The sequence below is a fragment of the Patella vulgata genome, chromosome 8 (genome assembly GCF_932274485.2).
Source record: "Patella vulgata chromosome 8, xgPatVulg1.2, whole genome shotgun sequence".
Lineage (NCBI taxonomy): Eukaryota > Metazoa > Mollusca > Gastropoda > Patellidae > Patella > Patella vulgata.
Window position 1 is genome coordinate 34,150,459 of NC_065886.2, and position 22,594 is coordinate 34,173,052.

General features: G+C 37.5%; 1 protein-coding gene across 1 annotated transcript; it reads right to left on the reverse strand.

The window, feature by feature from the left end:
• Positions 1 to 1,132: 1,132 nt before the first annotated feature.
• On the reverse strand, positions 1,133 to 21,846 carry LOC126830459 (uncharacterized). The gene is made up of 2 exons (XM_050560847.2): positions 20,799 to 21,846; positions 1,133 to 1,146 (listed from the first exon to the last, which is right to left on the reverse strand). Exons 1-2 carry the CDS (start codon positions 21,844 to 21,846, stop codon positions 1,133 to 1,135), a joined length of 1,062 nt encoding a protein of 353 aa, XP_050416804.2.
• Positions 21,847 to 22,594: the final 748 nt, after the last annotated feature.

The window sequence follows — 22,594 nt, forward strand, 5'->3', positions numbered from 1 at the left end:
GATTTCGATTTCTAAATTAGAATTATGTGGCGCTGTCTTAGGTTTTCGTCTAACTATTACAGTATGTGAAATATTAAACATTTCGAAAGACGAAGTGACATTTTGGTGTGACAGCGCATTTCATATTGGTTTAAGGGCGAATCTCGTAGTTATTAAACCATTGTGTCGCATCGAATCGGAGAGATTCACGAAACTTCGGATCCTAGTCAATGGTGGTATTGTCCGATTAAACTTAATGATGCTGATTTACCAACTCGCGGGATATCTGTAGAAGATCTTATTCGTAGCGATATTTGGTGGTAGGGGCCTAACTTTCTTCACGAAGATTCGTCGTCGTGGCCAGATCTTCCCATAGTGTTAAGTTCTGTCCAGACCCAAGAAGACGTCCGTAGTCGTTGTTCAAAAACTTTTGTAATCACTCCTGCTGTACATGATTTAGGTAGACTTGACCTTCTAGATACTCTAAGTGGATTCGTTTATTGAGAATAACTGTTTCGATTTGTTAATAATTGTCGCAAGCCAATAGTCAAGAATTAGTCTTAGAGGGGCTAGAGAAATCGGAATCATTTTGGTATAGATACGCACAAAGGGAATCATTCAAAGCTCTTCAAAAGAATCATCTAGTTCGTAGTGACTCGTTGTGTCTTAATCCCTGATTGGATTGGACAAAGTCAAACATTTAGCGCATGACACAAGAAACCCAGTCATATTACCGCCTAAGGATAATACTACTCGTCATATCGTTAAATCTTTATGAAACTGGGGTTTCGTATGTCTGGTCACGGTGGCTTAGTGGGTAAGACGCTAGCTCGCTAGCCTGGAGGTCGGGTGTTCGATCCCTGCATTGGCCGAGAAAGTTCATCCAGATTTTCCGGCGTGGTTCCCCCTTGTCAGTGATGCAGGACGGAGGGCCTGACAAGGACAGCGGTCTAGTCATTCGGATGAGACGAAAAACCGAGGTCCCGTGTACACATTGGCGTGCACGTAAAAGATCCCTTGATAGTTTGAATAGTGAGCGCATCGAAAATGGGGCATTCATGGTCTTTCAAAAGGGTAGAGACACTCAAATCCGAATACATTTAAGGGTCAAATAGAAGATATTTTATACAAAATCTGCTTCTTTTTCAAAGGATTATGCAGTGACAGCTTAAAAGAGAAATTTGTATTGAAATATTTAAAATCAAATGTTCTGTTAAAAAAGCTGCTTCTGCATAATCCTGAAAATAGATTTTGAATTTAAATCCATCATGAGTTTCAACCGAACAAAGAAATCCACAATTTCTAAATATATCCAATGTCGGCGGCGTGCAGAGGTTAGATGATGTCAGGGTCATTATTTGACCCGGCCGCCTAATACTCAAGTATAGGGCCGATTACTAAGAAATGTGCGAAAAAAAACCATTTCATATAATTATGTAAAATCAGAGGAAATGAACGTGTTACATCAAAGGTAAGGATCAAATTTCATCAAACTTGATTTTGATTTCACTCTGATTGGATTCCCCATAAAATCACAACTCTCGAAACGACATATCACACTTGTATGTTGGTTGCTATTGGCATTGAATACTTTTCGAGCCTATCTGTCGCCATTTTAGATTTTGGCGGCCATATTGGAGCCACCGTTTGTGAGATGAATCGGAAACTGTCCATCAAAACCTATAAAATTATATACTCTTCAAAAAAAAAAAAGAAAAAAAGTAGGGGATATTGAAATGCAAATACCTCTGCAGGTTGTGATATGATAAATAGTTATGGACACTTGACATGCTTTGAGAGTATGTTCACAGATGAAGAACTTATCGCCCCAACAGAACCACTGAGCTGCATGTGCGTCACACAATAGCGCCATACACGTGGGAAGGGTTCATTGTCAAATTTGACACTTCAAGGAAGGGTTGATGAAAACTTCCGCGTGCTGTTTTATCCTATCCATGTTTGCTTTCCTATCGGTTCTTTCATAAGATTTACTGTTTAGCGTATCTTTGCTTTAGTGTGTTAAGTTTAATTTGCAATGAGACGTCTTCAACATGATGAACGTCTACGTGCTATTGGCATGCTTAAAATGGGTTCTACACAGCGAGCAGTCGCCAACATGCTTAATGTGTCACAGTCTGCGATCAGCAGACAGTAGAACCGGTACTAACAAACACACAATGTTGATGATAGACCTCGTTCAGGTCGTCCTAGAGACACTACATAAGCCAAGGATCGATACATTCGCACACAGGTCCTGCGAAATCGAGGAAAAACGGTCAATCAGCTTTCTGTAAACTTGTACCAAGTTACAGGAATTCGAGTTACACCCCAAACGATTAGAAATCGGCTACATGCAGACCGCGTGTTGTTCCTCCATTAACTCGCCAGCACATGGCAAACAGGCGTCAGTGGTGTAGGCAGCGTAGAAATTGGGGTAATCGTCGATGGGCACGTGTAATGTTCTCAGATGAGTCCAGATTTACTCTGGATTTCACCGATAGGCGTGCTCGTGTTTGGAGGCGTGTAAATGAGCGCCATGCTAACGTTAACGTCAGGCAGCATGACAGATTCGGGCAATTGGCATGTTATTAACATACACTGGTTACCTCTAAAAAAAAAAACAGCAGTGCATTTCCGCAGTTTTGTATCTTTTCTGAATATCCCCTACTTTTTTTGAAGAGTATATATTACACGGGTCATTTCGCCAAAAATGTTTATCGAGGTCAACTTCAGGCCATATTTGGCCGCCATCTTGGATTTTCAAGGCTCTCCTGAAGTTAGCCCCCAGATTATAAAGGAAGTAAACGACAAAAATCTCCACTAGTGTCCCTTCTGTGAGAAACCGCCATCAAACCTTGTTCCAAGAGAAATGGTCACCGATCTGGGGGTTGTAACACGACTATATAGCTTCTCGAATATGTAGCTGTATACTCCATTTGATATTACTGGCGAACATCTGTTGGCTTTCCATTTTATGGTATGGTTAGGATTAGCAATTATGTATTGAGCTATTGCTGATCTATCTCCTTTCTTATTTGTGGTAGCCAGTCGGTGTTCATTGACTCTATCTGATATAGGGCGTTTTGTCTCTCCTATATACGACGCATCATAGGTACAGTCTTGTGTTGGTTCTCTGTTTCAACTGTAAATTGGATTCAAGGATGGATGGAGTTCTGATGGTCTAACAGCTGTGTTTCATCTTGGTTTTCCTCTAGGACAGCGAACGTATCGTCTTCCTTCGGTATCAGCAGGGATTGAAATGGCAAAGTTCTTAAGGCGGCTTCTTCAAAGGATGTCCTATAAATTTCTGTTAATCATGTATTTGTTCGAACTAAGTAAAACAGGTCGATGTTTAACAGTCTTTAAGAAGGTCAATAATGTTTTCTAGCCTGAGTTTAGTCTTTATACGCCCACATTTTCATGTTGACCTATATTGTCGTCGCCTCTGTCCGTCCGTCCGTCCACAATATGTTTGTGGGCACAATTTGTTTTTAGCTTCTGGACACTTGGTTCCTTTCTATATTTGCGCATATCGGATCGTAACTTCCTGAATAATGGCCCCTGATTGTACGAAAAAACGTTTGAATATATCACCGTTACACTGTAATGATGCTTGAGTTCGAATTTCGTTAAAATCGGATTAAAACTGCCGGACAAAATGGCTGCCCCTTCAGGGATTGGTATATTCGTAAAGAGGTCGACGACATTGTAACTAACAAGTTTTCCATTGGTCTTGTTTTCTTTAATCTTGCTGCAGAAATCTGACAAATCCTTTATATATTATATGAGCGGGAAATGATCAATTTGTTTGCTCTGTTAAACACTTCATTACGTAATTGCGTCTCGTCCCACACAGTAAATTAGAAACAAAAGCGTTTCTGGGTTTTCAAATGAAACTGTCACTTATAAACAAGTATAATATATTTTCTGACTTCCCATCACCGGTCTGTTCAACTTCGTCCTGTATATGGACGGGCTGTAAAGCTCTGGACAACGGATACTGACTAAAGGTAATTCACCTTGGCTGCCAATATCCTCGAGTACATCCACGGGGCCATTTTGTAATTTCTTATAGTCTGTATCTGAATTAGCACTTAAAATTCTCCAAATTTAACACAAAAAAAAAAACAAAAAAAAAAATCTTTCTTCGGTTTTCGACTCGTACTCGGAACTAGAGATGCTCCTTTTGTTCTTAATAATGTGATCCCAAGGAAAACAATCTATGCTATTTTGTAATTTCTTTGATTTTTCCAAGGCAATTGACTAACTGGTTTAATAGACCAGATATTTCGCTAATCTGAAGCTTCATTAGTCTATAGGTTCATGCGGAGGGGCTGACAAGGAAAGCTGTCTAGTCGTTCGGATGGGACGAAAAACCGAGGTCCCGTGTACACATTGGCGTGCAAGTAAAAGATCCCTTGGCAGTTGGAATTCGATATAAGAGTAGGCCGTAGTGCCGCTGTCCGGGCAAAATTTCCCTCATAGCACACTGTATGGCGTATGCCCGTCTTCATTAGCCCAGGTTAGGAGCAGAACAGTAGGACGTTAAACTCCATTTCATTTCATTTCATTTCTATAGGTTCATATAAAGCAACAGTTTGTAGGTTCATTGATCTGAAGATTCATTATTTTAATTAGGCTGTTGGTTGATTAGTTTGTAGGTCCATTAGTTTGTATGTTCACTAGTATGAAGGTTTAGTCCGGTGACTGAAGGGGTAGGCGGGATGGTGAATCGCCACTCGAGCTGCGAATTTGAGACCAAGTTTTTCTAGGCCAGTTTTTTGCGCAGATTCCGAATCTTGGTGGTGATCTGGCGTTTGGGGGGGGGGGGGGGGCGTGATTATGGTGACATAAATGATGATCGTGTTATATGATTAATATAACATACATGTAAATGTCCAGGACTGCTCATCTCTAAATAAGTGTTTATGATGCCCCTGGACAACATTGTTTTGAATTGTGACGGGGTGCTGTCGGTGGTTGCAGGTATGCGTATGTTGGGGGGGGGGGGGGGCGGAAAATGAGTTCACGTCGATTTAAATGATGATTTTCCTAGAGCTTGACGAAACATCTCTGAATAGATAAGATAGATAAGATTTTATTGTATCATTGCATCCACCAAGGACAGCATACACAGTTTAAACAATAGTTGATCATACAATTATAACATAACATCTGAGTTGATCTTTTTTGGATGTACAATATGATATAATAACTCTATAGGCATCAAAAGATGGTCGATATAATGAAAAAAAGTATAGAGCTAAAACAAAAATTATGTAGACTGGCCTGGAAAGGAAACAAACTATTTCTACCGTAAGTATTAGTATAATAAACATATTTTATTGAACAGGAGTGTTGGTCAACAGGTAACTCTGATGTTCTTTCTTGGAGACACTTATATGTATATATGAAGCAACCTGGCTAGCAATTTCGTTTGTGAGGAATTTAAACATTAATCATATTGCACGAGATGTGCGGTTTGCTTTTGAATATTGGTGTAAATTTTGAATTTCTAAGATCGTTATATTTATTACAGTCAAATATGAAATAATATTGGTCTTCTATTTTATTATTATTACATTGTTTACATAAACGTGCATGTGGTGGCATATTTCTATAACGACCATGCTCTATCTCGAGATGGTGTGTGGTTTGCCTAATCGAAGTCAACGCAATTTTATGGGCCTTCGATTTGACGGAGTGCAGATAGAGCGGTATCGCATAAAAAACTGGCTTAATTTTTTTCATAGGTCCGAAGTTTATGGATCGATTGCGAATTGATCAGTAGCTATTAGGAAAAGGTCGACAAATTTCTTTTCGGTGGCAGATTTTATGTCACTATCTTTTAGGTCAATTTGTTCAAGTTCAAAATATCTGGTTAAAATACCTATGCTTTGACAAAAAATGATTTTCTTGAACCAACAGTTTTACAAGAAAGTTCATAATCAGCTAAAAATGACGTGTCAAGGAGTTACACATGTATATGTTTATAAGATTCCCATAGTGTGTGTGGGGGGTGGAGGGTTCCCGAGGGTGTGTGTGTGGGTTTGGGTGTGGGGGTGGGGGGGAACATGTGTTTTTGTGGACTGTGGACAGAAATCATTTGGTTCAAAATTGACCCTAAAAGTGGTTTCTCGTTGAATTTTTCGTTCAGTACCTATTTCGTCATTCAATATATTAAATTATAATGGTTCTTTTCAAGAGATCTTGAGATGTACATAAAAAACTCAGTAAATCAGAGACATGTTTAGATATTAGTTTATTCTTAGTCTTCATTAAAAAATCAAAGTTTATAATAGGAGCGGGATTTACTGTGTTTTTCTTATGTAATGTACATTTTCAGATCTCTTGAAAAGTACCATTATATTTTAATACTGTATTTGGAATGACGAAATTGGTACTGAGCGAAAAAGCAATCTGGTTAAAATACAGATGTATATTTCGTTTCGTTTTTTATACTTTCGATGGCCTACACTACATGAAGATCTGACCAGTTGTACTGGGAGATCACGTCGGAGGTCATACGAGCGGCTTTCGAACCTATGACCCCAGACATTGATTAATCAATAAGCGTTGACATTTCTAGGGGTTTACTCAGAGTTCCGTGCAGAACACGCCTCACATCAACTAGACCGCCTGTAATATAACAATTTTTCCAGAGCCTAGTGTTGTGAAAACAAGTAAAACGAAATTTTCAACTATAAAAAGAGAAACGAAATAGCATCTGTGTTTTAATCAGATTGAGCGAAAAAGCTAACGAGAAAACACTTTTCGGGTCAATTTTGAACCAAGTGGTTTCTGTCCCCAAAATCACATGTTTTTACAAAGCTCTAAGAAAATCATCATTTAAATCAACGTGAACTCATTTCCCGCCAATTTTAACCCCACCCCACCCTTCCATACACGCACATCTGCTACCCGCACCCCACCTCCCCAGAAATCAAAACAATTGTCCAGGGGCATCATATACACTTCTTTAGAGATGGACAGTCCTAGAAATTTTTGTTTTATTAATATATATAACATGATCATCATTTATGTCACCATAATGACATTTTCCCCTAATTGTAGACATTGGACCCCACATATCTCGAAAATGCCCCTTCAAACGCCTGATCACCACCCAGAATAGAAATCCACGCAAAATACTGGTCTAGAAAGACTTGGTCTCATAAATTCACAGGTCTTGTGGTGATACCACCCCCCCCCCCCCGTTCCACCTTCAGCCACCGGACTAGTTTATTAGTTTGTAGAATAATTATGTACGTCCACTAATTTGCGGGTTCATTAGTATGTTGGTTCATTAGTTTGTAAGTTCGTTAATCTACAGGTTCAATAGTTTCATTAGAAAATATAAAAGTATGAGGTATTTAAAACACCAAAGGACAAACCTATAAAAAAAATAGATTCTACTTACATTGACGAATATTTTACGACCTCCATAATTAACAATCCAAATCCTATAAATTTTATCCTGGTACAAGATATATAGAAAACGTATTTTTTCCCATTGGTGGCAAATGTAGACATAAACTCACATAATCATCATAGTGAAGGTGTTTTTTTTTAATTGGAAAACCCTATGGAAGGCCAAATGAACAAATACAAAGCCAATATCGGTAAGAAGTAAGCAAGATTGTCTGAACATATAAAAGAGTACGAAGTGACTTGATAATCACTAAGACCAGGGAGCCGTGATGGCTCAGTTAGTAAGATATTGGCTCGCATTTACCCAGAGGTCCCGTGTTCGATCCTGTGTTGTCCGAGAAAGTTCGCACATATGTTTTTGTCAATAAACAGAATATTTTCAGAAAAGGAATTGTAGTGGAATTTTGTTTTGTACAATAAAATATGAAGCAAAGCGGGTTTTATTGATCATTGCGCGTAATATTTTGCTAATATTGTTTTCAGTCAAGCTGTACCATATCAAATATTGACTTCCCGGACGTCTTGAGTTATAATTACTGAAAATAATCCATCTCACAAAAGGTTAAATTTTTATGACCATATGCTACGTTACTAAATCGAACGGCAACATTTTGATTTGTAATGTTAATAATAATATATTTCAATTGAAATCGGGGAGCCGCAATATTGTAGCCAGCGTACTTGTCTTGTGCGCCGCTACAAATGACATCAGAGCGCAATAACCCCGCCCAACGCTTTCCTTATAGGGATTTGTTACTACGAACCTCTACTACGAAAGAATCGGAACACAATGATAGCAATGACAAGAATAACGTGTCTTTGGTCTTTAAAATCGAAAATTAAATTAGACTTTGTCCAAAATGGGTGAATGCTGTAACTGTGGCAAATCGTTCAGAAGTAGCAAGACATGTACCAAAATCAACTCTCGATGCCATATTATCTGTTCGATTTTCATACGATTTGAATCCGATCTGCTGTTCAACCTCCGTTGATGATTAAACGCAAAAACGGATAATCGAGACTTTTTTAATTAGTGTGACAGTGCTAACAATGACAATCGAGGGTACAAAGATTTTAAAATAAGGTTTTCTCGGCTTAGTCCCGGGGCAGATGTATCCGCCAACCCCCGAACAGACTTCGCTCTGGGGTCATAACTCCGAAACCGGAAGTGGTAGACTAACGCCACCTGGCCTAGGTTACTCCCCGGTCGGAGCTACCCCTACACCCCAAATTTCAGACTTGGGGGCAGACCTAGTGTAGCCGCCAACCCCGAACAGACAGACTTCGCTCGGGGGGTCATAACTCCGAAACCGGAAGAGGTACACTAACGCCACCTGGCCTATGTTACTCCCCGGTCCGAGCTATTCCTATACCCCAAATTTCAGAGTCGGGGCAGACCTTGTGTAGCCGCCAACCCCGAACAGACCGGCTGCGCTCGGGGGTCATAACTCCGAAACCGGAAGTGGTAGACTAACGCCACCTGGCCTATGTTACTCCCCGGTCCGAGCTACCCCTATACCCCAAATTTCAGACTTGGGGCAGATGTAGCCGCCAACCCCAAACAGACAGACTTCGCTCGGGGGTCATAACTCCGAAACCGGAAGTGGTAGACTAACGCCACCTGGTCTATGTTACTCCCTGGTCGGAGCTAACCCTATACCCCAAATTTCAGACTCGGGGCAGACCTAGTGTAGCCGCCAACCCCGAACAGACCGGCTTCGCTCGGGGGTCATAACTCCGAAACCGGAAGTGGTAGACTAACGCCACCTGACCTATGTTACTCCCCGGTCCGAGCTACCCCTATACCCCAAATTTCAGACTCGGGGCAGACCTAGTGTAGCCGCCAACCCCGAACAGACAGAAAGACAGACAGACAAACGACAGTCACAAATATATATATATAGATAGATAGATAATCTATGTGCAGTACAGTTTGGAGTCAGTGTAATTGGAAATTAAGGGAGTTATAAGCCAGAAACTGATGACAAAACGTGCTCAAAGGAATTCCCTAGAACGATCCACTACTGTGGCTGGGGCAAAACGGAAGACATTAGTAGTGAAACCATTCCTAGACCGAGGTCAGACAGGGACTGTGTCAGTCGTTCAGATAGCGCAAAACACCGAGATCCTGTGTACACGTTGGCGTGGGTGTAAAATAACCGTTGTCAGTTGGACTTCAAATACAAATAAAGGGCGTAGCCCACAGTTTCCCCCCATAGTACACCGCTTGTCTTCATTAGCCCAAACATTTCATTTCATTTTATAAAACATCTATTATATCTATTACCTGTAGATTTACGGTTTGTAGGTTCATTGGTTTGTATTTATAGTGTAATTATGTAAAATATTCAAAATGTATCCACGATGTACAGTTTAGTCTATCTAATGTGACTAGATCCCCCACCCACCCTCCAAAAATATTAAAAATAAAATCCATTTAAAAGCAATACAATAAACTTTACTCACATTCTCCAATATTTTAAACAATCTTAATATCCGCTTTATTTTTTATTTGTATAAAATAAAGATTAGTAATAACCCAGATGATGTCATGTCTAAATCACAAACAAACACAATATACAATTCTTTTCATCAAAGCGAATGGTTTTTTTTATATGAAAAAACCTATGGAAGGTCACGAGGGACAAATAAACTTAAAGGAACAATCCAAAATTGATAGAATATCCGCTGAACAATTTGTGTTAATGAATGTCAAATTGTCTTAAAACTTCAATACAAACTGTAGAGTCTTCCTGACTGAAGGCTATGACATCAACTGTAAAGTCTTCCACACAGAAGGAGCCACGGTGACTCGGCGAGTTAAGACCGTTGGCTCGCTAACCAGGAGGTATCGTGTTCGATCCTTGCGTTGGCCAAGAAAGCTCATCTTGTTTTTCCGGCGTGCCCCCCCCCCTTGTCCTTCGGGTAGGACAGAGGATCGGAAAAGGGACAACGTAGGCCTATGGTAGTTAGGATGGGACTAAAAACCGAGATCCCGTGTATACATAGCGTGCACGTAAAAAAAAACCTTGATAGCTGTAATTGGAAATGAGAGTAGGCAAATCTCCCTCATTGCACACTGCACGCGGTATTCCCGTCCATGTTAGCCCAGGCGGTGCAGACGATAAAAACTGGATATGGTCAAAACGGACGAAATTGACCTAAGTGAAAACTACCAAAAACTCTGGTCAAAATTTATGTAAATGCCAAAAAGTAAAGTAAAACACTCCTCGCTCAACGCTCCTTTGTATTAGCAGCACCGAAACTTCGGAACAAAATCTCTTTTAAAACAAGGGCCAATTCAAGTTTCGTTGTTTTTAAAAAGAACCTAAAAACATAATTGTTCCGAAAAGCCTTCATGTGATTATCTTATTTACCAAATGTTGTATATTTTATCTGTACCTGTAGGCCTATCCTGCTTTTTTATTTTATTTTATTTTTTAAATTTTATAATCTTGTTTTACAAAACATTTAAATTCTTTATGATTTTCTATCTATATTAATTTACATCCTGCACTCATAATCATATATTTTCATTTTGTACAAGCGCCACAGAGCAGCTTTACAAGCTGGATTTTGGCGCTGTTGTTAGGAACCTGGGCAATTTATACCTGTTTCATGGTCCACACAAGCGAGTTTAAACGGGGTAGAATCTTTTCTATCCCGTTGACGTCGGGATAAAACGTCAACTTTAACATGAGAACAAAAGTAGCACTTACCGTATATAGACGTCATGGTATCCAAAGAAGTTATTAATTAAGTTGAGTCAGTAACTATGATCCGGCACTATGATCACCATTTAGTCCAAATATATGTTCACGGGTCCTTCATAGAGACTTATATTATATTTTTACAGAATTCACATGGCAATCAGTTTTTGTACAAAACTGTTCATGATCAGCCATGACAGTTCGAAACGTCACCTAGTGGATGTTTCTATTCGATAAGGCCTGTTTACGCCATGACGTCATTATATCTCCAGTATAAATAAGATCGATGTCAAGAATTCGGCGCAATGGTTTTCTTTGCCTGGCTTTACGAAAGTGAACTGGAAACCTGAAACTGAAAGATGGATTCTTTAATATTGACTGAGATATGATGTTGTTGAATATGGGTACCAATTCGCAACTTTTGAAACTACTAATCTATGACTCGATTTTGGTGTACTGATTTTATATCTTCTTGACATACAATATTCTTGAAATTTGGGGTTTGTAGAAGAAGGTTGTATATATATTAAGAATTTACCACCAAATTGTTCAGAACAATCACCGTCAACTGTGTTTGGAGTGCCTTAAGTGCCATATTTTCCGGCGTGGTTCTCCCTTGTCAGTGATGATGGACGGAGGGCCTGACAAGGACAGCTGTCTAGTCGCTCGGATGTAACGATAAAACCGAGGTCCCGTGTACACATTGGCGTGCACGTAAAAGATCCCTTGACAGTTGGAATTCGATATAAGAGTAGGCCGTAGTGCCGCTGTCCGGGCAAAATTCCCCCCATAGCACACTGTATGGCGTATGCCCGTCGTCATTAGCCCATTTCGGAGCAGAACAGTAGGACGTTAAACCCCATTTTATTTCATTTCCCAGAACACAAGCTAATTCAAGATGTGCGGACCCGGTGGAATTCGAGTTTTGACATGATCAGCAGGTACTTAGAACAACAACCTGCAAAGTTTGCTACATTTAATCACGAAGACATTGTTACACTTTCTGAAACTGAAGTGTCGCAGGCTGAGGAACTTGTCAAGATATTAAGTCCTCTGAAGAAAATTACTACTATCTCGTGGAGTGAAGATACACCAACAATATCCCTCTTACATCCAACGAAGGAAATGTTGCTTCAAGGAATAATGCAGAATACTAATAATTTGACATAACAGATGACAATGCAGGCCAGTGTTTATTTCTTAAGTGTATCATTCATAGTGGTATTTTAGATTAACTCACAAAATTCTTATTAAATTGGATAAGGGCAATTATAATTTTAATTAAACATACATTATGCAAGAGCTAATTCTGCCTATTGCGGGTCTTTCTTTAAGCCAGGTTTACTTTTTATATTGTTATATGTCATGGTGTAGATTATATGAATGTAAGCTCGTCGGTTCGGGTCTGCAGGAGCTCTTTTACTTCTCATCTTATCAATAACTGTATCCACAGGGGCGTAGTAAATGTGGGGTGGTGGTACACCCCCCTCCCCCCAGCGAAAAAAGTAGTCGGCTACTTATTAATGACGTAAACAAACAATGCCAAAATAACACAAGGTACAATTTTATGAATACACATTTACTGAGTTTAATACTAATCGACGTTTTGATGAGGATACTCTTTTATCAAGCAAATGATACAGGTATGTGAATAGCAGGCAAATATATACAGAATATGCAACAAAAATAACAATTAAAGAATATTAAAATTTAACACCTTTGATTAAGTGTGCCATTAACAACTAAACCCACACTACGGAAAATCTTACAGGGATTAAAAGGAGGTCAATCCTATTATGTAACGATCAATGTATTAACACAATTAATAGGAAACCAATTAACCTGAGCTATAGATCAAAAATTATTTAAAGAGAAGTGTGTATTTATGGGAGTATGAGTGAACCAGAGTGATCTCTGAATCAAGGGTAAAGATAAAATAATAATAAATAAAAAATATATTAATTCAATAAACAGAAAATCATGAAAGATAAAATCTATTATTAGACTCTAAAACTGGTCGAGGGAAACCGTATATATAATTATTCAATAAACTCAAAATCAAGGAATGTGAAATCAAGGCTGTAAAACTAGATAAGTACTGAGTTACGTCCAAACCTTAAACTTGATGACATCGTTTTATTAAAGGACAGTTCAGTGCATCGTAACGAATGGCCGGGTGGTATTGTTGAACAGACAAAACCTGGAAAACACAACACTGTTCGTAAAGTTGTACTTCATATTGTGAGAGATGGTGTTCAGACACGTTTTACGAGCCCAATCACAGAAACTGTTTATTAATATCATATCATATACTCAAACTATCATAACTGTTAAAGTTAAGTAGTAGTTATTAGCACACTTTCCGAGGTGTATCTCGGCTGGGCCCCTCGACCAAAACTGTCCTGATATTCACCGATACACCGAGCAAAGGTGCTAATAAGTTACTTACATCACACATCTATCGAGTATTGTGAAGCAAAATGTGAAAAATAGTATTTATTATCGAGTCGTTTCAACCGAAAAGTGACAAATACTTTCTGCTCTTTCATTATTTATCCCTTTCTGAGCCTCACGTTACATTTCATGGTGGTGTGATTTCGCAGTGGAGAGATGACCTGAGTAGTATTTACACGTGCGTCTTGAATTGATACTCTGTTTCAAGTTTCAAGTTTTTATTCACATAGCTGTAAGTCATTGACTTTTAGCTTTTAAACATAGTGCAGCAATGGTAACACATAAAATAGAAAAATTCATAACATGAGATTATATAGAAGTAACAGCTCACAGGGTGAGTAATGATTTCCGAAATTTGAAGGCTTCGAAGACATATTTACATAATTTAACTTGAAGATTTCCATTATTTGTAGACATTAATTCATTAAATTTATAAACAGTAGGGTGAAGTGAATAAAATTTAGGGATTTATTTTGTTCTTAGGTGATTTAAAGATTTACAACATAGTGTAAAGTGAAATTCATCTTCTACAGACTCATGGCATAATTCACATATTCTATTTTGTGCTAATATTTTAAAATATCGACCTTTCTCAATAAATAGGTCATGTGAAGTACACCTAAGCCTGCAAAGGGATATACGATACTTTGATATACAATAATTTAAATAGCTTTCAAAACAAAAATCATTTTTAAATAGGTTATAATACTTTAGTTTAGATAGGTTCCTACGGCTCCCATTCCAGGATTGTATATATTGATCACGTATGCGAAGCATTATAGGTCCAGGTTTGGGTAAACAACACAAATGGTTAGTCCAGATGTAAGATAAACCTAGATTGTCGAGTAATGATTTAACTTGATGAGCCCAATTATTCACATTTTTGCGTTTAGTTGAAAATCCGGGACAAAGACACAGATCAGAATACACTTTATAAACAAGCGAGTCGTGGTCTCTAATGACATGGCACCAGTATTTAATAATTTCTTGAAGACGACGGATTTTTAAAGGGGACCTACCCAGCTCACCATAAACAACTGGGGTTGGTGTGGATTTACGAATAGCAAGAACTCTTTTACAGAATTGCAAGTGTAACCTCTCGATATCTAGGGAACTATTAAGACCCCAAACTGCGGATGAATACGAGAGAATAGATTCTACATAACAATCAAATAAAAACAACTGCTGTCTGACGTTAACATTAACTTGATCAAAAACATTATAGAGGCTATACAAGGCTTTTGACCCTGCTTTTGCCACTAATTCTTGATGAATGTCCCATTTGCCATCAGAGGAGAATGTGACTCCTAAATATTTGAAGGAGCATACGCATTCCACAACACTATCATTATATACAAAGTTATAATTAGATAAGTCATGCTTGTTACCCTTTTCAAATACGACAATTTTTGTCTTGTCGACATTTACAGTTAGGTTCCAAATAGAACAATATTCAGACAACTTATTCAGCTGATTCTGAAGACCATGCGATGATTTGGATAATAATGTAGTGTCATCTGCATACATGAAACATGAAATGATTAAAGTCCCAATGATCACAGGGTCAACAGAGTTAGCATTCATAAAGTCAGCAAAATCATTAAGAAAGAAAAGGAAAAGTAGTGGGGAGAGGTTATCTCCCTGTTTAACACCACACCTCGAATAAAAATAATCTGAATGTTGACCATTACGAGTAACACATAGTTTAAAATTTTCATACATGGACTCAATAACTCGTATGACTTTTCCACTGACCCCATTTTTACTCAATTTATGGAATAACAAGTTTCTGTCGATATTGTCAAAGGCCTTACTGTAGTCTATGAAGGCACAGTATAAACGTTCACCGTTCGACAACGACTTAGACACAAGAGCGTGTAAAATAAATATGCAGTCAGTGGTACTTTTATTTGGCTGAAAACCAAATTGAAATACAGACAGAGTTCTGTTCTCCTTCGCCCACTCGTATAGTCGTCGGTGTAAAACAATCGAAAAGAGTTTTCCTAAAGTACATATCAATGTTATTCCACGGTAATTATTAGGGTCTTTAAGATCACCTTTTTTAGGGACGGGCACTATCACTCCCTCTGACCATGCGGATGGAAAGGAACCAGATTCAAAAATTATATTGAACAGTCGGCAAATTAATACATCCAAAATTACAGAATTAGATTTAATCAATTCTGGTATAATACCGTCCTTGCCAGCACATTTTCCAGCCTTGAGTACATTTATGGCCCCATTGATCTCTGGTACAGAAAAAGGCGCGTCAAGTTCGTCAACGCTTGTACAATTATCGTAACAAAATGTAGCATTGGAAGTAACATTAGAAGATTTGAAAACATCAGAGAAATGGACATAAAAGTTTTGAAGAGGTATATAACTGGATTGATCAGAACCATGCGCAGAACCTTTGTACTTAGTAACAGTTTTCCAGAATTGCTTGGGATTATCTTTTGCTGTGGAAAGTAAGTCAAGACCGCATTTAGTACGAAAATCTTCTTTAGCATATCGGATGACATTATTATAATTTGTTCTGGAGTGTACAAATTTAATTCTGTTTCTGGCATCCCGTGTGTTACTATAATTATTTCGATTTTTGATAAAGTCGTCCCTAGCGGTAGCACATTTTGAATCAAACCACTTATTACTAATTTGATTTTGAGGTTTTTTGATTTGGGCGCCAGTTTTTGTACGACCAATGACTGTGAAACTAACATCAAATAGACAGGTAGTAAAATTGTCAGCCGTGCGATTAACTCTTTCAGTGACACTTACAGAGTTTGTGTTAAATTCATCAAGAATATGTATGAGTTGGTCTGTATTATCACATAGTATATTATGTAAAAGTGTTGCACTTTCTGGTTCCCATTTTAGACAACGGGTGCTGACGCAATTGACCGATTGATCCAAACCATCACTTTTATCATTGACACAAATATCACAGTTTATAGATAATATTAAAGGGGCGTGATCTGAATAAACCTGGAAGCTATCAACTTCAAAACTTTGAATAAAGTCAAGGCAGCTTTTGTCACAAACAAAGTAGTCGATAACACTAGATCCGTTAACAGTACTACAAGTAAATTTTCCCGGTTCAAGAATGCCATTTAGAATATATAGATCTGTATTTCTACACAATTCAATCAATCTCTTCCCAAAACTGTTAATAATCGTGTCTTCTGATTTTCGTACAATTTTTATATTATCAAAATCACAGAAATTGACTTTGAAAGTGTCAAAAGTAATATATTCGGCAAGGTTGGATATTCTACTATTAAAGTCGCCACACAAGATGAATTTTCCAGATGAATTATATTTAACATAAAGTGATTGTATAGTATTGAAGAAATCGATGTCATATATATGATAAAATTTTGATCTTTCATGAGGTATATAAATGCAACATATAAATAAGTCTACATTCAGTAATAAATCAGATAATTTACAAATAACAATTCCATAATCATGTTGCTCTATAATACTAAATTTTGATTTCAAAGAATTTTTGCAAAACACAACAATACCACCTCCATTTTGACATTTTGATCGGATTATTAAGTGTTTGTCATAATTTGGTAAGGTACATCGCTTCACGTTTTTACCGGAATGAATGCAAAAAATTAAGCTAAATTTGCTTATATATTCCGAGAAATTTTGGTCATTTAGTTTACCCGACAAACCACCATTAATGTTCCAACATAAAATTGTAAGCTGGCCCCCTAACCTGTCCTATCTCGGATTATATAATTCACCATTTATATACAATTTATCCTGAACCAAAGATACGCGATTATTTCTAGCCTTCTCCCGTTTAAACACTGGTAGTAATTCCTTCCGTTTTGCCACAACCTCCTTTGGAAATTGTTCTCCAACGCCGAAACCTGTATCTTTCAGTAGGTACCCACATTTACGTACCTCTTCTCTCTCTTGGAAATAATTAAATTTAGCGACAATCGGTCTGGAGTCTTTGTCAGCAACCAATTCAATTGGCGCTATATCAGCGTTATTATCATCGGGGATGTTTTGCCTAGTGCTTCGCCTTTTTCCAAGCCTATGAACACGATCAAATTTAATCCTTGTTTCAGAATTGGGTATATCTAGTTTGGTTTTAATGAACTCGTGAACTAAAGCTTGGCAATTTTCGTTTGGCGTTTCCTTGATATTAAAAAATAAGAGATTGTCCCGCATCTCTCTACACTTCAGGTCAATGACATTTTGCTTTAGGTCACGATTATCAGACTCAATACTATTTAATTTTTCAATGAGAATTTTATTACTATCCTGCAACTTATCAATAGAGTTAGACTGAAATTGCAGTCCAGTTTCAATACTATTGAACTTGACCTCGACATCCTTGATTCGATTTGTATTAGTGGTTACTTCATTCCTCACTAAGGTAAGATCTTTAGCCATGTTTCCGATCTGTCGTTCAATAATATCCAGCTTACGTAACCGATTATTGATTTCAAAGAGTGCTTGACCTATATTCAGGTACTCCGGATTAACATTGGATGGAGGATAATTAGAATCTCTTTTGGCAGTTGTCTGTGATTCAGCTCCAACCGATTTCGTAAAGTTGGGTGTGCTGGTTGTATATAGATAAGGTGGTTGACTAAGGTTTTCGTCGTGATCATTTAATGTTTGCATGGCTTGAGCAAAGACAGACGAAGAGTTGACTAAACTTCTGTCATTTAAAACAGAATTACTGGAATTAAAAGATCCACTGGAACCCTTCCGTCGTTTGTTTTTCCTTTTATTCATTAATTACAGTAAATCGCTTGAAAAAAGCAACATCCAAGCCAATAACTAAACAATCGCCAGTCTGCAGTCAAGTTAAGAGACACACAGGTGTAGACCGTAAGTAGGTCAAGGTGTGTTGTTATGTACAGGTGACTAGTAGTCAGTGAACAGTTGACTGAGTTGTCGAAAAATTTGTCTTGTAAATTCTATAATAATTACAGTGTAATTATCTCTATAAAACAGCTCACCAAATTCCTTGTACTTAAAAGTCTGTCTGTAGCAAATATGATGTTGAAATTCACACAGAAACTACTCTTAATTTACAAAACATTATCAGAGCTACTTCATCGTGCTTGCACCAATTGTAGTCAAAAACCCCCCAAAAAAAAACAATCACGTGTTTGTTTAGTCCACGTCGTCAAAACAACTTGTCTATGGCGTAGAGGACTGCGATATTATTAAATGTAGTGTAACGGAAATGCGAAACGTGGGTCATTCCTGGTGAAAGTATGCATCGGCGGATGGTTCTTCCGTTGAAATTTATTTGTAATAAAGTTTATGACTTTCTAGGCGTTTTTTTCATCCTGCTTATTTTCAATGCCTGTGAAGTGTCCAGCAAGAGAACTGCGCCTTCTAACATCACAATTAATTAAAATAATTATTCAATATTCTAATTTATATATATTTTGCATATTAATATAAATCAAACCAAATTATGAAATAGATGTCAATTGATATGTATAATAATTGATTTTTGTAATATGTTGTTATGTTAATTTAATGTCATTGTATATGTTTTTGAACTGCCATGTAGTTCCCCCCATTTTGTTTTGTTACTATGATTTTGACTAGTTGTTTCATGTACATTATCCTTGTGCATTGTTTAGAGGCATCGTTATCAATTGCGATCTGGGTCGGACTAAACGTCCGCTACTTATTGCTTGATAGGTATCTAAAACGGTATAAATGTATCCGTGTATCAGAAATGAACAGTACTCTTTCTGTACATTTCTGATACACAGATACTCTTAAGCATGTATTGAAAATAAAAAGGACAGTTTTATCAAAGGTTGCCAGTGGCAACGAGTAGAAGTGGGATGTGATAACTATCGCTGCCAAACGGAGAGTGTGCAGTAAACCAATTATTTACATTTTTGATTGTACAATACCATCCATAATATAAATTGTTAAAGTTAATCAGTGATAACTATCGCTGTCGAACGGGGAGTGTGCAGTAAACCAATTTACATTTTTTTCCCATTCCGTCCATAATATAAATAAATTACCTTTTGTTGAACTCTTAAATGGTGGGGGGGGGGTAGTGCGCGCCATTGCCACAACAGACTCGCTGATCAGTCCGAGCGAAACAATAATATAAGTAGTAGGGGGAGGGGCGGGGTGTTGTATAGGGTTTCTTCCTGTAAAGGGTTTTGCTATTTAAGTTTAAAAACTAATTGGATACAATAATAGATCTGAATAATCTGACGGAAATGGGTTTATCACTGACAAACATAGTACTAACAATGGTAAAACACAGATTGATAATTTAACCAGTAAGATAATTTAACAAAAAAAAAAAAAAAAAAACACACGTTACTATGGATCAGGTACTGGATATGACGTCATCGGATCCATCATAATTATAAAATATTGATGACAAGGAAGGTAAGAAAGACGCATACCAAGTTTCATGTCGATCGTGCATGAATTGGCAGAGCATTAGACTTTTTAAACAACAGACAGCAACAACAAACACCACCAACAACAAACAAACGACAATAGACGACAACAAGTAGAGCTTTGGGACCAGTTCGCAATACAATTAAAAATAAATACTCTTTTTTGTTTTCTATATTTCATTATATTTTTTGTGTCAGAAGGAAACACAATAAAGAATTAGAAAAATTTAGGAAGGAAGCATCTCCCCATGATTTCAATATTATCTACAGAAACATAATTTACGAAGAAAACTTCTATGGACACAATCAGAATCATGTCCATACTTGTTTATTCGGCTAATATCCCCCGCCATTGTAAAGTTACCAGTTGTTTCGTCGTACCGGACGGCTGCTTCAAATTCTCCTGATCCGGGCATCAGTGATACGGCTACTTGAAAAATGTATGTTGAATGTACACTTTTGTCATTAAATGACACGGTCCTGTTTATGACGTCATTCAAACTTTGCTTGAACTTCAAAAGTTTATCGTTACTTTTTATGATGTGGACCGATTTCGTACGTCCTAATTTTAATGGCCAACATATGTCTGTAACGTTATTTAACACATATTGTTGATTTATATAAGTTATTAAATAATTGACGCTCATATTATAAAACTGATCGTTGATAGATACCTCTTGTCGTGACATACACGTACACCAATGTGGTAATATACCAGCATGGTCACATGATCTAGACACCGGAATTTCTTTAAATAGACTTATCCCCCTTTGTTTAACGTCTGCGACACCTTTGACGTCACCAGTAAAATACAAAATATCCTTTAAAGTTTCGTAAATATCAAATGGTGTCGTCAATCGATTTTGGTTTATTTTTAAATTTTGTGTTATTTGGGGATATTTTTTATAAAACCATTTTGGAAAAACTAAAAACATCATCGGCAGTCGTTCTTCTAATTTACCGATGTATGTTTCTCGGATCTCTCCAAATCTCATTCCATGATCACTGAAAAATATCAACACAGTGTTCTTAAGTAGGCCCTGATTGTCAATATCCCTGAACATGTTTGAGTAGGGGGTATCAGCTGAGGCCGTGTTCGATATTGAATCGTGAGTTAATCGGCTTAGGAAGTTGAAACCAAAATATGGGACCTTATGATACAATTTCAGGAAATCTTTCGTATAATTAAGAATCATGTCAGTTTCAAATCGATCCCCAACACAATGATGATCCGACGTCCATGCAGAGTTATCCCCCTCTACGGCCAGGGCAAATGGACGATAATAGTGATCGGCTGGTGGAACGTGAAATCCACGTTTCATATAATTAAAGATGTTAAGCTCGGGATCGTCCTCAGCGTACAAAGTAAAATAGCCACTAGAAGAAAAATTCTTCCAGATGAAATTATATTTATCAAAAGGTTCTCCACTTTTTTGTTCATTCCACGGTAACTCTTCCACAAAACGTCCGGTTGTCATGGGAACGATATTAACAAAAGTATTATCAGCTACTTTGTTGTAACCTTGTAATTCTATAGCATCAAGATGACGTAATAGGTAGTCACGTGTTTTAGGCATATATCTCATATGATTTAATCTCGAAACAGAATCGACACCAATCATAACAACGTTCAAGGTTTCCCGTGGGTTTTTCTCTTCCACGTGCCCACTAAAGCTAGTCTTTAATTGCTGAAGCCTGATTGGTTGTGGTAAGATAAAGGCGTGGTAATTAGAATATATAACAATGTGTGATTTATCATAACATTTAACACGTATAAACTGTTCAGTAACCACAATATCCCTATTAAATATCGTACCATTCTGTGTATATTGGTATTTATTGTCATCCATGTTGTTGCCACGGTTTATACCATGATATTCACAATAAGAAAAATTTCCATTATATTTAGTATTTATCACATCCACGTTTAACCTTAACCCTTGACCGTCTTGAAAGGTCAATGACGTCACACGGCTACATTTGATGAAGTTTTTATCCTTTACCAAAGTGTTGATGGACGAATCGAATGGATCCTCTTTGGGAATATGACAAACTCCTGTGTCGACCAGAAAATGAGATGTGACTGTTGAAGAGTGAATTACTCGAGTTTTTATCATCTTAATGGTAGCCATGTACATGTACAAAATGACCAGAAGCATCGCCAAAATAACATAGTTCTTCCATTTGGATGCTCTTCTAAATAAACTGAAACGGTATAAGAATTAAAGTTACACCAGATTCATTCACACAAATATGGATGTAAGTCATATCAATTTGAAATGTCAATAATGCACAAATTATTGCGTATTCGAAAACTAAGTAGAATATTATGGAAGCATTCGCAATTTCAGATGGCGAAATTCAAAAAGTAGTCAGCACGACAGCAAGCCAAAATAAAAGGCAGCTAATATGGCCACGTGTTAATTTCCAAAATTCTACTTTTATAGTTGCAGTTTTGCTTAATGTGCGTGATGGTGACTTCTTACTGACACGAATAATCAATAAATACCCAAGTCTACATCACGCTACACAAGCAAAAATGCAACTTGAAATGTCGAGATCACGAAAAAACGAGGTTCGCTAATATTTCCTTGTGTT

Excerpts from the sequence above, each read along its gene's own strand:
- LOC126830459 (XM_050560847.2), bottom strand. The coding sequence starts at position 21,846 with ATGGATGACAATAAATACCAATATACACAGAATGGTACGATATTTAAT.